General features: G+C 38.5%; 1 protein-coding gene across 1 annotated transcript in view; it reads left to right on the forward strand.

The window, feature by feature from the left end:
* Positions 1-1,333: 1,333 nt before the first annotated feature.
* CAPS2 (calcyphosine 2) overlaps positions 1,334-17,033 on the forward strand; it is a 31,091-nt gene continuing 15,391 nt past the window's right edge. The window contains 8 exon segments of the mRNA XM_071549954.1: positions 1,334-1,416; positions 2,129-2,235; positions 4,494-4,540; positions 6,111-6,154; positions 6,276-6,388; positions 10,093-10,248; positions 12,431-12,553; positions 14,956-15,023. Of these exon segments, the coding sequence (XP_071406055.1) occupies positions 2,158-2,235; positions 4,494-4,540; positions 6,111-6,154; positions 6,276-6,388; positions 10,093-10,248; positions 12,431-12,553; positions 14,956-15,023 (629 nt within the window). The 5' untranslated portion in view covers positions 1,334-1,416; positions 2,129-2,157.

Consider the following 17,033-nt stretch of genomic DNA (forward strand, 5'->3'; position numbering starts at 1 on the left):
ATGTAAAAGAGTAGACAGTACAGTGGCTCTGTAGACACTGATATTTGTACTTTTCTTCAGGTGTTTTTTGGATCAGACTCTTTTATGGAGTTTTCTGAAAGCTCTATTCCTTTGATAACCTATTGTCTTTGTCAATCTAACTGTCTGAGGAAATGCTGCTTCCCAGATAGGTGAACTGCTGGACTGACTTAAGCTCTGATTCACCTATGGTGATGTGGGGATGATGGAACACTTCCTTAGGTGCAGGTTTGTAGAGAACTTCTGTCTTCAAGTTGACTTCAAGCCCAAAAAGCTCAGCAGCCTCTGCAAAGCAGGATGTTAAGCGCTGCAGAGCTGCTTCTGTGTGAGCAATGAGGGTGGCATCATCAGCAAAAAGCAGCTCACAGACGAGGTGATTCAGGGTCTTAGTGTGGGCCTTCAATCACCTTAGGTTGAATAGGCTTCCATTGGTACAATATCGGATGTAGATGCTGTTTTCTTCATCGAGGTCTGGCATGACTCTTGGGAGCATCATGCTCAAGAAGAGTGTGAATAGAGTTGGTGCAAGAATGCAACCTTATTTCACACTATTGGTTATTGGAAAGAGCTCAGCTGGATTTTTAAAAATACGTGATGTTGGCCTGGTTATTCAGGACAACTGGAACTGTTTAAAAAAGTCATAATTGCATAGAGACTTCTCTCAGATACCCAATAAAGTGAACTGAAACTCATTTCAAAGCCATTGATCAAGGGGAATGAAGACAAGGGAGCCAGCCGTGCTGCCCCGCCGAGGTGTTTGCAGGGTGCAGGTCAGTCCTGTTGCCTTCCAGGCGCTGTGCCGGTGTCCTTTCCCGCAGGGGTTCCCTGCCCGCGGCAGTGGTTGAATCATCGCTGTCGTGGTTTGCACCTCCAGTATCTTCGGATGCTGCTGCTACTTGTCCGAAAGACTTTGAGCTACTTGGCGATAATCGCTGTATTTCTGACGAAAGGCTCTAAACAAGCACCGTGAGCCCTTTCGTTGCAGTTTTGGTCTCCGATGCCGGCTGCCGGGGATTGTCGAGGGCACGACTCCTTACGAAGTGACAGCGCCCGCCTTTCCCGGCGGGGCTGCGGGGGCCGGCGGGGCAGGGCGGGCAGAGCCGCCGCGGGCGCGGGGAAGGCCAGGCGGGCACCAGCCGTGCCCTGGGGACGGGGTGCTGCGCGTATCCGCAGGAGCAATCGGGAATGCCGCTTCCCCATCCCGCGATGTGCCCCCGGCGCCTGGCTTTGATTGGCCCCTCCGCGCTGCGGTACCCGGCGCGGGCGCCGCGGAGACGCGCGGGGGACGGCCCCGCTCGGCTGACCGCGGGGAGGCTGCGGGAGCATATCGTTTCCGTGGAGCTGCCGCGCCCATAATGTCTATTTCGCCTCTTACAGCTGCGTTGTTTGTGGTGAAAGGTGTGAACCATTAAGTTCGGTAGCGCTCGGTCCCGTCTGTGCCGTCAGGTGGAAGAGAGGACCCTCCTCCCCCGAGGGCTTTGGCCGGAGGCTGTGCGGCCGCTCCGTGCCCATCGCCCTGCAAGCCCGGCAGCCTTGCCCGTCCTCGGTGAAGGAGCGGGTGCTTGGGAACCGAAACACGCTTGGGAGGTCGAAATGCGGGCATCTTCTGTGGGTGGTGGTTTGGAAATGGAGTGTCTGGTTGCCGGGGTCTGCGTGGCCGGTATGCACAAAACCGGCTGGGTGGAAGGAGAAGCCCCAGAGCAGCAGGTGGCACGCAGGTGAAATGTCGCTCTGGAGCTCTCGGAGGGCTTGCTGTGTGTCGGGAGAGGCCTTGTGTTTTCCTGGAAATACCTGTTCCCAGGGCATGGTGTGGTGGCGAGCCAGGAGCTGTAAGTGAAGTGCACAAAATATTTGATGCTGGGAAGGGGTAGCAAATTAGCAATACTGGTATGAGACGGTATCAAGAAGTGTAAGGGAAAGAGGGAGTTACAATTAGGAATCTGGTTAAGCATTGGTAAGGAAAGTCTGAAATTAAGAACTGAAGAAAGGGAAGCCAGTAACATTTCATAGCTTGCTGAAGACAATACACAGATTCTTTCTAATGCAATAACTTTTTCAGAAGTACTTACATAAAAATATGCTTTTCTCAATAGTCTTTTCTGTTTTTCAGCTTGTTCTGAAAGGTGTCATTGAACTTGCATGGATTTGCAAGTTAAAGGAGTTGCTGGATCACCTGGAAGGCAGGCTGAGCTGTCATTGAGGGGGAAGAAATGTGAGGTGTGTTAATGGAAGGCTTGTGGTTTTTTTCCTTCTTCAACATTTTAACAAATATTTTAATCATACTTCAGAAGACTCTTAGTTTGAGGTTGTAATCCATCCATAGAGAAGAAAACTTTTAAAAGAAATTATTTTTGTCAAAAAGGGATAATTTAGTATGATGACATCTCAAATAAAGGTAAGAAATTCCAAGAAAAAAATAGCTGTCCTAAAATAACTGATACTCTAAGTACTTAACTGGGGTGTGGAGTTTTTAAGATTGAATTAGTATTTGCAACTAAGAGCAACAGAGGCTTGAACCTGTACTGTGGGCTGTCTCAGGCTGTTGGTGAAACTGATGACAGGTGTGTCTTTCTGTTTTGCAAGACAGCAGTAAAGCAAAGCAACCCCAAAACCGTAATTTGCAAAGGCATGATTTCAGATTGACAGGTAAAATGAACCAGTACTCTGTGTTCAGAAAGAAGGGGCATTTTGTTTTCCAGGTATTTCAAGTATGCTTTTAGAGAACATAGATGTGCAACCCTTACAAGATCACTATAGCAGAAACTTTCAGGCTAACTTTTCAAAGTCAGTATAATACGATCTCGGATTCTGAGAGCCATTGGTTTTCTTATAGCTAAGGTAAATATTAATATTGTTAGTAACAGTTGTTTTTTCTCACAGATACTCTGTACTTTATGTCCGTGAACTAATTGCTAATCCTCCCTCAGCCCCCAAGCACCTATTTAACTTCCTTATTTGTTGGATGACTCCATTGGGAATTCTTGGGAGTTTGACTGCCAAGTTGCTGATTTTTCTTTTCACTTTTATTTGGAATGAAAGAGGAGCTTTTGTAAAGGTTATCACATCAATTTTTAATGGTAACTTTTAACCAGCTTTTTGAAATTTAACAACAAGAACATTTGAGACTTTTAGTGCGGGTTGTAAAACAAATGAAATATCAATTTTTCTCTAATTCTCTAATCCCTTTTCTTCTTTCTCGTGCAACTAATTTTCCAAATTTAGACTTCTTGGTCCATGTGATCCTTGGTAGTTTGCAAAAATGTCTTAAATTAAAATTAGACTGAAACCATGTGGTTCACCCCAGTATTCAGGATGATGATTTTGGGTTTTTTTCTTCCTGATTCGATGACTTCTGGAAAAGGAATTACATTAAGGCTTTAACATCTAGACTGTGGCCTGTTCTTTATATCATCACTTGAGATTTAATGCATTGCATTTAGCCTTAGTAAGTCTAAATTGTTTGATGCCTTAACTGTTGTACGTACATGACCACACGGTGGCGGTGTCATTACGTGAGACTTTACCTCAGGGAAACTTCTAACCTGAATACGCTGAATGATGTTTTGAAGGCACTGGAGGGTTGTGTTGCTCAACTTCTTTCTCGGGAGCAGACCACAAGGGTGCAAAAGGAGTTACAGTTTTGTGAGTTTTATGGATGCTCTCAAATCGTGAAAGATGTTCGGGCACCTCTGTAAATAGGATGTCTGCTCAGTTCAGGCTGTTATGCCAAGATCTCTGAGCTGAACAGTGTGAATATAGAGATCTTGTCCCTCGTTCTGTACATTCCTGAACCACTTTTTTTTTCAGGTGGATGGGCCAGTTTGGGAGGGTTTTACAGTGTGCTTGCCACTGTCAAAAAGCCTTCTCTAGGGATTTTCTGGGACCTGTTTTCAGAAGTCCATAGTGGGAGAGATGAAACTTTGGCTCAAGTCTTTTTTTCTTGCCATGTTCTTGCTTGGTTGGGTTTGGAGGTCTGTGAGGTACACAGCAAAATAAACAGTGTGAGCTGCTAAGTCATCATCATGTACTCCTGTACTTGATCTGAGATGAAAGTTACACCAAGTATCAGGGGTTCTTTGGTGTCTGAGCTAGTTTCTTGTGAACCAGCTGGCTGTTGGTATTGTGGTTTTGTTTAAGGGTTGGTCTCCAGCCAACAAGGACAACGTGACCTAAAGCCCTGTGAGCAGTGATGGTACAAAGCTGCAGGAACATGGATTATTTTTAATGTATTATTAATAGCTGATGTGGATGCTATCTGGATTCCTAATGACTGCAAATCTTTCTGTCATGATGAATATGTAGTCATCTGGTCTGTAAGAATCAGCTTTTAATGAGAAATTCTTTTGTCCTGTAAAGATCTTAGTCAAATATGTCGTACAGATACTTTGAGCCTTTGATTTTAAATATTCCAGGGGAAATTGAAAGATGTAGGTAGTCTAATACCCTAGGCATGTAACACGTGTCAATTCTTCTAGGTCTGGAGACCAGAGACACGGGCTAGTCACAGTCCCCGCCCACCAGATTGTCTGCTTGGTTTTCATCAGTTTGTTTAATTGTGCATTATTAACACAGCGCATTTGCTTTTGTATTGATGTGCAACTCAGTGTTCCATTAAACTTATCATCATAGGTTTGTTTTCTGTGATTTATATTTGAAGTAGAATATTTGATTCATTATTTATATTGGAATTAAGTTGATTTATGTTTGGTTGAGCTTAACAGTGGAGTTGCAGTCACAGTATAGGTAAGGCTGGAAGGGAGCAAAGTGGGTCCAAACCACTGGTCCATCTGATCCAACCTCCCTGTTTGAGCAGGGTCATCCCGGAGCACAGGATTGTGTCCGTATGGTTCTGGAATATCTCCAGTGATGGAGACTCCACAACCTCTCTGGGCAATCTGTTCAAGTGTGTGGTCGCCCACACAGTAAAGTTCTTCTTCATACTCAAGTGGAACTTCCTGTGCATCAGTTTCTTTTCATTACCTCTTGTCCAGTTGCGTGGCACTGCCAAGAAGAATCTCGCTTCATCCTCTTGACATTCTCCTTAGAGGGTGTCACTCAGAGCTTTCATATAGATACATAATTTTCCTTGAATATTTTTAATATGCCTGCAAAAGAAGCAAAAACATATTTCAACAATTGACCATTCACTTTTGCAGGTATTACAGTACAAATTACAGAGAAACTGTTGTTAAGGGTTTTACAAGCAATGGGAAATTTTGTTCATGCTTTTAAAATTTGAAACTTGATAGTGACTTTGGCAGATAAGCAATATCTGCCCTTTCAAGGACCACGTTTGTTACTTTTAGGCAGTTTTGTTTACTGGAATGCCTTAGAGCCAATGTATCTCTCTACATTATTTTACAAGTGTGTGTGGCCATGACCTTGGATTGTTCATACCAAAGTCAAAGAACGTCAATTTCTGTGTATTGTCAGTCATTATCTAATGAAAAAAAGACTGCCAAATGAGAAACTCTTATTCCAAGAAGTTCTAATAGTGTTGCTTGGAAATACTGGTGGTAAAATATAAAAAATACGTATTCATGGTGTGCTGGAGTATGTCTGGAGTAAAGAAGGCACAGAGATGCTTTGATGAATTGGAGATGTTTTAATTTCTTTAAGCAGAACAAAATACTGGAATATGGTTGTCTTTTAGTGTGTTAATAATTTAAAAAATGTTTGTAAGGTTTGCATCCCAAGGCGTGATCGCTTTTCTGTTGCCTCTCTGTTAACTGATTAGAGAGGAATGTTGACACAGATCACCTGTGGAAAACAGGATTAATGATCTTGTTGCAGCAGCTCCTCTTGGGCAGTGGAGAGAAGGCAAAGATGGCTGTGCTGGGGGTGAAGAAGGGTGGTTTTTTTTTTTGTTTTTTTTTTTTTTTAAGTGGAGCCAGGGCACTCTGCTACTGGGAAAGAAAAGAAGCTCAGTGGCCAGTTGCTGAGCTGAAGCAAGAGGGGCTAACAGGGATTTGCTGAGCAAATCCCTGTTGCAGGGAAATTTTTGTGGAGGAGATAGTGATAACTAATAGGCAGTTTGATTTTACTGTAATGAAGAGATCGTATTGCCATTAAGATAATTTTAACTTGTGCAGGGTGCCATGCCTGGATCTAGGGAAGCTGGGAGATTCTCATGAAGAGATAATTATAAACTAATTCTGTGCTGAATTTTTAGAATTCATGTTTTGCAGGAGTATGTAAAAATACCACTCTAAATGTAAAACAATTATAACTGCTTGTTGTTTTTTTCCTGTAATTTTAGGATGGGGACTCTTACATAGCATACAGTGGAAGCTTTCCTCATACATGTCACCTAGATTCATTTTCAGATTTGAGAACGTCATTACAAACACCATATGCACAGCATCAACATGTCAGTCTGTCACTATAAGTATCTTTATAATACACCTCTTTAGTAATTATTTGGAAAAGCATACATAGCTTTTTTCATAGAAGTTCTCTGTTTTTTGTCTTCCGCTTAAGCTCATGTCTCCAGGTACTATTGTTCCAAAATATTTTTGGCAAAGTATTTTTTACTGAGAATCCTGTAGAATATTTTAAAAAAATATTTTATTACATACCTTAGCTCTTCTTTGTTGGTTGATACATTTACCCTTTGGTTGTAATTATTTTTTAAGAGATGTATTAGTAGCTAGCTTTATTAACAATTTGTGAAAGCAACTGAAGAACTATAATACTTCTGAGATAGCAGGTAACCTTGGTTTATCTTTCCAAACAAAATGGAACTTAATAATAAAGGTAAGATTGGTAGTCAGTAAGTGTATGATTGAAGACAAACTCCGTGTTTACAAGCACTAAGTATTACTTCTGTAGAAGAATAATTACTTCTGGTGAAAAGAAAACTTCTGGAGTCACTTGCATACATTTAATAGGATTTTTCTTAAGGCTGTTGTCTGTAAACCAAAACTGTGACATAAACTGTGGAATTATGTTCAATTTCTCAAAGCTCTTTTATTGTTAAAATTTCCTTATCGGGTTAATGCATTTTTTTCCTCCTGGATGACTGAAGAAACTTAATCACCATTAATCTCAAGTCCTTTTTAAGGAAAATCAGTAGCCCAGGTGCTGACATTTTGATTTATTATATGGTACAACATTGTTCAGGATCAATATCTGCAATACCACTTTTAAAAATGTAATGACTCAATTATTAAAGTTCTCAGAATGCAGGAAAAATTTCATTTGAACTCTTATATTTAAATTAAATTTGAACAAATGAATGTGACAGGTTTTTATTTGATCATCATACATAGTAATTGCTGCTTTCCTTTAAACAGGGGTCTAGAAAATTTTGTCATAACAACATGGAGGTAAAGGAGCTGGAAAAAAATAGACTGACAGAAAACATTAGCAGCTTAGTACTATACTATATACTCTGGAAATGTAATATGTCTTAACATATTTTATGTCACAGGTACTAGGTTATGGGAGAAACTTTTTAATCTGCAGGAAGTCCATCAGTATTTTGAGTATTTCATATGTGACAATGGAAGGGAAAATGCTGAAGTACTACCAGGGATATTCTTGTGCTTGTTGTCTCTACATATTCAAGAGATTTGATATATGGCACTTTAATTCAGGATGAAAGCTACCTATATGGTTATTTTTTGTCATAATCATGCACCATACATAATCATGGCAAAAGTCTTAAAAGTAGTAAGTAACATGTTTTTGATTTGTGTCATGGTTTAACCCCCGCCAGCAACTAAGTGCCATGCAGCTGCTCACTCAGTACTCACCTGTGGGACTGGGGAGTCAATTGGAAGAGTAAAAGTGAAGAAACACTCATGGGTTGAGATAAAGACAGTTGAATAGAAAATGCGAAGGCTGTGCACAAAAGCAAAGGAAAACACGGAATTAATTCACTGCGTGGCTTGGGCAGGCAGGTGTTCAGTGATCTCCAGGAGAGCATGGCCCCATCATGTGTGACAGGTACTTCGGGAGACAAACACCATCACTCCAAACATCCCCCCTTTCCTCCTCCTTATTTTATACACTGAGCATTATGTCCTATGGTATGGAAGATCCCTTTGGTCAGCTGGGGTCTGCTGTCCCATCTGTGCTCCCTCCCAGTTTCCCATGCACCCCCAGCCTCCTCACTGGTGTGGTGGTACAAGAAGCAGAAAGGCCCTGGGCTCTGTGTAAGCCCTGCTCACCAATAACAAAAACATCTCTGCATTATCATCAGTGCTCAGCATAAATCCAAAACGTCCGTACTAGCCCCTGTGAAGTCAGTTAAGTCTGCCTCAGCCAAAGGCAGCCCAGAGTGCAGGAAATACCTTAACAATGTAATCTCTTTCTGGAAGGATTAAAAAACACACTTACTAAAAATCCATTATTTCAAAAATATTTAACTTATGTAAGCCTAAGAATATTCTAGTGAGTGTTTTAAGAAAACCCCAGAAGTGTAACTAGAGGAAAAACGAATTTTGAATTAATTTGGTATGTAGTCTGTGCTCCTTGAAACAAATAATATAGTGATTTGCAGGGCAGGACTCCAAATTGGCTGGAGTTCAGTGTGAATGTGCCAAGATCACAAGTTTGTACATTTCCCTGTAAAGCCAAGTAGTTTCTCGACTTAAAAAAAAGTTGCATTTAGATTAAAAGTGAAATGGCTAAGTGCTTTTTGGTCCTTTTTAAATAACAGACTAAAATATATATTTTATTACAGAGTATGTGCCCCACATAGGTATTCATGCATGTCTTAAGATGTAACTGTAAACATGTAACTAGTATAGGTTGTTTTCCTCTGTACTGCCTTGTAAATGTGCAGTGCAAGCACACTTGAGTTGCTATAGCCTTTTTAGGTCTGGATGCTTATAATTTCACTGCTTGCTTTACCCTTTTTTTTGAAAACAAAGTTCATACATATAATTCTGGCTAGCTGCAGGAATGCTAATAGAAGGTTGATACAGCTTTGTCTGTTTCTCAGGGTTTTTCTCCCTTTCTTCTCTGCTTTCTTTTATCTCTTTTTGCTTGCTTTCTGCCTTCATTATGCCTTAAATACTGAGTGCTCAGTGTGCTGGAATGTATCTTCTGTTTACTTACCCTTTTTTGCTCTCCCTCTCTCTTTTTTTGCCTGACTTGCTCCCCACTTGTCTTCTTGTGAAGGTTTTCAAGCTGTTCTAGAATATTTCAATGTATTCCTCTGAGCAGCCTTTATGTCTGCATTGCTTGTTTCTGGGCCCTGACTGAGCTTTACTTTTGCAAGATACATTCCAGCTTCTTCAATAACTGTGTAAGTAAATCTTCCCAAAATAGGTCACTTTTTGGAGGAATAATTTGAATATAGTCTTATAATTCAGGAATTAACCAGTACATGGATGTGAATCCTGTCTTGGCCTGAATCTTTCTGCGTTTTGAGAAATGGTTTTCTAGAGCAGGACTGTTACATTGCTTTTGCAGGAAGAATTGTGTCGAGTAGAAATGCTAGATATGGTCACCTTAGTTTTGTTGGCAGTGAAGGAATATAACTTAAACACTGAAGGTGTTAATTATTCAGGGAGAGAAAAATGAATGGAGGATTGGCCTTCTGTCATTGCTGCTGTTTCCCAGCCTTCATTGTGTGGAACCCTGAAAAGGGCATAAAGTTAGAAAGGCACTTTGCCTGTTCAGCTAATGTTGTTCTAGGGAACCAAATCCCAGTGCTAATAATCATCTACCATACAAGAATATTAGAACTTCTGAGTGAAAAACATCTGTCTGTCCATTTTCAGCCCTCTGAAATCAAATGTCAGAATTTCCACTTCAGTGATCTGTAGCATTTTGTTTTATGGTGGAACCACTGAATTTGGCTTCTTTCTTTAAAGGAAAAACCAAGTAAAAACACCTGTGTATTTTTTTTAAATGGTAGAATTTGAAGAGCTTAATGAAAATTAAGCCTGAATATGCAGTCATACAGTCACGTTGGCGTTTTTTCTTAATTTGAAGTATCGTGTCAAGAAGTTTCAGAAGTTCTATTGGATAGGAATTATACTAATGCTGTTCTCATTCTGTAGATCAACCAGAGACTTTTGTATTGATTTCTCTTTGCTTTGACATTCTGTTTTGGAGCAGAAGACAAGACCAGAAAATCTGCCATCCCCAACAGACAGATACAAACTGAAGTATCATCACTATGAAGCAGATAGGAATGAAGAATATAAGCAGTATCCTCAGAGAATTGCAGAAAAGAGAAAAGACCACCTCCGGTGTCCAGACGCTTCAATAAAGGTAGCTGGCAAACTAGTAATGGCATTTTTAAATAGCAAATGCACATCAGTATATAATTACAGTGTTTGGAGAGGTTTGCTCGTGTGTGTCATTAATTTCTTCCATGTTTTTATTGTAAAGAAATAAAAATGTGTAATTTCAGCATTTAATGTTGAAGAGGAAATAAAATATAGGAAGCTTATTTTGGTAATTCCAGAGCAAGCAAGTGAGGTGCTTTGAGAATTTAAGTATGCTTGTATTCTTTGTTAAGAAAAGTAACATATTGCCCTCATAATGCACCTCTAACCTGAACATGAAGATTAGCATGACTGATAAGGAAGAATTTACAGCCCAAGAAGAGAAGAGATAGCAGGAAGATCTTGGTAAAATGTTATTTCCTAAACCAGAAATTCATTCAAGCTTTTTTATTTTTTAAATATACAAGTAATTTAGTTATAATTCTGTTAAATGTGACTGTATATAGGACTTAAAAAAGGAGAAATGAAAGATGTTATCTGACCCTGAAGGAACTACTAACTGAAAATGGAAAGAAATATGGTGTTAAAATAATGAAAGATATTATCCATACTTCTTGCTTTGATGTTGTTTAAGATCCGCTACAGTTGAACTGCAAGCCATACTCATTCTGCCAGGTTCGTTTTGTGTTTTTAAATTAAAACTAAGATGCAAAGAAGGTAAGATCAATGGAGAGAAACTGAAAAACAAAAGGGTGAATAAAACCAACTCTTCTTTTGTTCTGAAAGAGATAGTGGAGAAGGGTGGTTGAATAGGGAAAGATACATCACTGTAGGTGTAAGGAAGTTGGAAAAATAAATAAAGAACAGTGGCGAGGTGGAATGCTAAACTCTGCTGAAGGCAGATGACCATTTAAGAATCTTAATGAGAAGTTAAGTATGCAGATGTTGAGGGGTCATATTGTGCTTACTGCTTTTCAGAGAAAAGGTTTGTTGTGAATAACAGTGAGTTTACTGATTTTACTTGCTTAACATTCAGTAGAATGTAAAGGGAAGGTCTTACATAAGGCACAAATTATGTTTCACATATTGTTGTTATTGGTTTACATATATTGTTGATAGCTTTAATAGAGCTTTCTCCTCCCACAGTCATGCTTCTAGTATTCAGATAAAACTTAGAGAACCTCCAAAAACCTATAAATAAACATTCTACTCAAAAGGCATGAATGGTCTAGTTTTATGTTTGGTGGCAGATAAGAACAGCTAAGTTAATCTGAAAATGAAGAAATAGAGTGCAAGTGTATACTGGTAGAGAAGAAGCGAGACTGGCCTTTTCTGGTGACTTTGGGTTCCAGAAAGATACTAAGCACTAAAAGTATATGTGCCAGTTCTTAACACAAATTTCAATATGATGTCTATCAAAACAATTTTTTGGCTTAGATATTATCACTAGCTGATTAGATTAATAAAACCTTTTTAGATTTCATTGCACGTATTTTAGTTGATTAGTGGAAGTTGCAATCATTTTTCTTTTATGGAAAGAAGCTGCTTGTTGAGGAGCACTGCTAACACACCTACTCTTGATTTCTTTCCCTTGTTATGCCCTTCCTGACATCTGTAAATGGTCTTCTTTGTCTGTTTTCTTCATATCCTCCATGTATTTCTGTAATACCTTGGGACTGATTTACAAGTCTCTTAGAACCATTCAGCAGCATGCTTTGGCTTTTCCCTGTCTAGACTATATTTAACTTCTTTGATGGTCACAAAGCAGCCTCTCTGCAGTGGTGAACTTTGAGCTATATGCCTAAGAGCAATTCCACTGCTTTCTCTTGGCCGTTCTTGAGCAGAACAGAAAAAAGGATGAGCTCTTGTCTTCTTCTCAGAGGTACTACAGTCTGCTTTCTCTGACTTGTTGCTGCTTTTTCGTAAAGCTTATAGGAACCACAGTAGCTTTGAGCTTTTTTAAAATTTATTTCTGTGTAAATGAAAGCTGGTAAGTATTCAGAAGATATAAGGAAAGACTGGAGAGTCAGATTTATAAGTTCAGTTTCTGTTGAAAATTTTAATTAATGTGAATTGGAAGAAGTAGACATTTTAAAAAGTAAAGAAAGAAAGGAAGAACAGTATTTTGAAATAAATTGTTGAGGAAAAGATGTCTGTGGGGGTTTTGTTTGTTTTTCTTACAATGCATTACATTTGATTTATGGAAACAATGTATTTTTGTGTAGAGTACACAGCTTGAAGATGGACATAATGATGATCTTGTCGCTCTTGATGAGAAAGCTCTCCTGCAGCAATGCTACACAAACAAGCCCTATAATATGCAGCACAGTATAAGGAAATCGGAAGCTGTAAGTGTTTTGGTTGGTATTATGCTGTTAACAATCTAGATGTGGAGAATGACTTCCCAGATGTTCAACAGAAGTTATGCCTTTGGTGATTTTGTTCTAATATGTGAGTGCACCTATTAAAGTCATGCGAGTTTAAACATTTCTTTCAATAGGAGCTGAACTGAGCAATCCAGTGAGCATTTTTAAAATCTTATCTGCAATGCTTTTATTTTTGCAGTGTATATAAATGAAAATGCAAATTATGAATAATAAATACAGATATGTTCATACAACTAAGAATAACTGAGCGAGTTGACTGAACCTGAATATAGTATTACATTCAGGGCCAGGTTGGATTTTGGTGATACTTCGAGTCTCTTCCAACTGAAGATATTCTATGATTTCTTCTGATCTGTAGCTTTTAACGGAGCCTGTATTCCATGATTCTATCAGCTCTACTTCTAGTGTTAGTTTGAGTCAGCTATGACTTTGGCCAAATGTTCAAGCTCCAGGGATGGAGCTTCTACGGCATCTCTAGGCAACATGTTCATGTCATACACTAGTCTCCTTGGGAAGTTCATTCTGTTGTCCATACCAAGCCTCTCAGGGCTCAGTGTGTAAATCTCACCTCCTGTTATACTGTTGGCTACTGTCAAAAAGAGTTTGATTATGTCTTTGTAACTTCTTTCTCATCACAGGATGTTTTCAGAGTGGCTCATAGCTGCTGGTCCTGCAAACTAAACAAACCCAACCTCCCTTAGCCTCTTGTTTCAGTTGCTTTGGCTCTGATCCTCTGTCAGATCCTTTCTGGGTTCCCCTCATCCTTCCTCTTGGGAAGGAGGAAGCCCTGAAAATTGGAAAGTATAGTCTCACTAGCATGCATAGAGGGGAATTAAAACTTTTCTTTCATGGAGGTACCCAATAATGTTTCTTTAATTTCTTACACAGACATATATTTTACTCCTTTTAGGACTTAACCATTAAGATTCTTGCCCATCTAAAGTTAGCTCTTGAATTTAGGATCAATTGCAATGATGAAGAACCTTGATTTGATATTGCATGACTCAGTATCAGCATATGCAAAATTATGGCTTTCATAACTGGTTTTTGAAAGTATTGTTGAGCAGAGTTATATGTTCTAACTTTCTCTTAAAATATTAAGCCATGAGAAATTTTATGCTGTGTTTCAAGTCAATAATATTTTCTTTACTCATGACTATGCCCTGAATTTTGCATCATTGCAAACATTGGTTTCTAATCTTGTCAAAGTGAATGCAGATGTTCCACTACTGAAGTCACTGTTCATTTTCATGGTAAGAAAATCTTTTGAGAAAGTGCTTTGATGAAGAAGTTGAAGAAGGTGGTGGTTTTGGACTAAATTTAGAAATCTATACTATGGACTGAAGATAATGGAAAAAAGTCTTGAAGTATCACTAGAGTAACTACTTAAATCAAATAAGGGAAAGGGAGCAGTGCAGGACCACAAAATAGCAGATAGTCTGCAGCTGGCATGCTCTAAAAGGAAGTCAGGAGTTGTCTGGGTTTGTACACAAGAATTGTGCAAAAAACCCCCCAAACTAATTGGAAAAACATCTTAATTCTTTAGTTTCAGAATACCTAAAAAAATGTCAGAAAGGTTGCATAGACCCCTAAGTAACAATAATATCTGTTTTTTAATATATAAAAATTGTCTTTTGGGAAAAAAAGGCAAATTGAAGTGCAGTTAAAAAGTTCTGAAATCTGGAAGAAAAAACAGAACTGCTGAGTCCTGGCTGTTGCTGGTGGCCTCCATATTGTCCTGGGGCATCCTCTTGTGCTTTGGTTTGTTTCTGTGTAAGGGGTGATGATCAACATCTGCACACTTTGCAGTGAGCAGCACAAGGTTATGGTTCAGTGTTATTTTAATAAAAATAATAAGAAGTTCATGGATGATATTTCCTGAGAGGCTTTTCAGATTGACCTGTCTCAGCAGAAAATTATTGTGGCATTCAGGAGAGAAAAATCTTGCACTGAGACTAAGTCTTAAAAGAATTTTTTGACAAAATATTGCTGGAGGTAAAGTTTCATTCTCAGAGTTGGAATCTGTGTCAACCATGAAACGTAGAACAGTGTGAGTTTCCTCAGGCTCTGTTGTATTTCCAGAATGTCTTGGAAACAATAGAGAAATAAGGATGCTGTCTGTCAGGGGAATAGTAGAATTCTCATATTTCTTGACAGCTAATATGCATAGACAAATTGAGTGTGGAACAGAGAAAATGAATGTATATTTGTTATGCAAATAGAACTCTATTAAGAAAGATAGAAAAAAAAATCAGTTGTGACATTGGTAAGATTGTGACCTCTGAATGGTTAAAAGATAAGTTGTTATTTGAAGCCTCTGGTGTTATATGTTTAATTTGCTCTTAGTCAGTTTTTCATTGCAGGAGGATGTTGCTGCAGAGAGAAGAAAACAGGCTGTAATAGAACAAGTGATGGTGGATCAGTTATGTAGGTACGTGACTTTATGCTGTAAAATTGAATTCTTCCTTAGAAGAATTTAGATCTGTTTGTGGCTTTTCTTGCTTAAGACGTGCTTTTGGCTTAAAGGATCAGTATGAATTGCTATGTGTGTGTTATCTTTTTTCTTAAGAGTAATGTTTAATTTTATACTTGAACCTATTTTAAAGGATTTACAACAGCACTAGGTCTGAGAAATAACCCTCCTGCACCTCAACAAAATATATGGATCCCTGCTGCTACAAATTGCACTTCTTCAATATTTATTGTCCTAGAATCTTAGCTTTATTAATACTCCTTTAACAATACTCACACAACATCTTTCAGATATAAAGGAGTATTATACCAGTGTTGGGCAGGTAGAAAAAAAAGGCATGAGGAAATCAAGTTGATTGAAGTTGTACAGTTAGGCTCTCTGAAATTCACTGCTATCCCTTTAGCTCCAAGAAAGCATTGCTGCTGTGTGGAAAGATCCCCCTATATTAAGCACACTTTAATAATTCAGGGCTTTGTGCAAGATGTCTGATTATGGCAATATAGGAAGATATGAGCTAGTTTAATATAGTTTCATTTAACTTTTCACTTGCTATAAATTATCTGTGGGTACATCTACAGTCTGTTGCATTCTGTGCCTAGTTTACAGTGTCCAAAGTCATCTGTACTTGTATTTTAGCCCATCAAATCTTAAGACTTTGAGGTTGAATTGTTGCACTTCACCATTTTATTTTTGTTTCCGTTATGATGGCTGTTTAAATGACTTGTATTGTTTAAAAGTCTACTAATGCTTTTATGCTATTTAAAAGCTGAGATAACAAGAAGGTTGCCTGAGAGAAACAAGATCATCATGAAACATAATGTTAAATTCCAAATGTCATTGTAGGATTTAAATTGTGCAACTGTTCAGTGTACAAATCCCCAGTTTTCAAACAAATGCTTGGCCTGTGTCATATATCTTTAAAGATTATTAAAAATTATTTTAAAATACACTGGTTATGTTGAAGTGTTTCACTACTACTCTTGTTGCATTTAAGGTACACTTTTGTGCATCTTAGTTCATGAATGCTCATTCTGTGTTTAATGTCCTTCAGCTGCTGTACTTTATTTTTTCTTGTGTTCTTTCTACTGCTCTAAATCCTTCTATTGATAATGTGAAAACAATATTCAGTATTGCTGAAGTTGCATGAGGATGAAGTTTTAATTTTAAAAATCTCTTATGTTCCAAATATAACTGTGCCAGTACTGTCAAACCAATTGGTATCAGATAACAAGATGTTAATTGGAGAAGATTAGTTCAAAACTGTTGAATGAAAAAAAACCCTATTAAAGGAAACACAAAGGTGTTTGGAATAATTTTTTTAGTAGAACCAGTTTTGCAGTTAAATCAGTAACTGATGTGTGTAAAGATGCATCTGAATAGATCAGAGAGCAAGTGTAGAAAACCATAATAGCTGTGCAAAATTATTTTTTTCCTTCTGATAACCATTTCAATAACAAAACAAGTACCTCCTTTACTTTTAAATGGTCTCTTCTTTTGTTTACTTGTTGAACTGATACAAAGAATATCAAAATGTTCCAAAACCAGTTCATCTATTTCTTTTCTGCTTGATGCAACTTTTAAGATCCTATCAGCTGTGTAGTCTGTTCTTTGAGGGAGGAAGTACGAATGTTTTTGTTGGATGACAGGTTGAATGGGGCTCTGAGCAGCTTGGTCTAGTGCAAGGTGTCCCTACCCACAGCCAGGGGGTTGAAATTAGATGGTCTAAGATCCGTTCCACCCAAGCCATTCTTTGATGAGGTCACTGGCCAGTACTAGAAACTGCTGTCACTGATCTTGGAGGGAGCCATAGATAAGAATATCACTGATGGAATATTTACAGAAACAGTGGAATTAATGAAAAAATGCACAACCCTTCATAATAGTAAAGTTTATTTTATATAAAGATATATAAAATAAACTTTAAATAATGCATATATACATGTAAAGTTGCAACATAGTAGTCCACTG

The sequence above is a fragment of the Pithys albifrons genome, chromosome 3 (genome assembly GCF_047495875.1).
Source record: "Pithys albifrons albifrons isolate INPA30051 chromosome 3, PitAlb_v1, whole genome shotgun sequence".
Taxonomy (NCBI): Eukaryota; Metazoa; Chordata; class Aves; order Passeriformes; family Thamnophilidae; genus Pithys; species Pithys albifrons.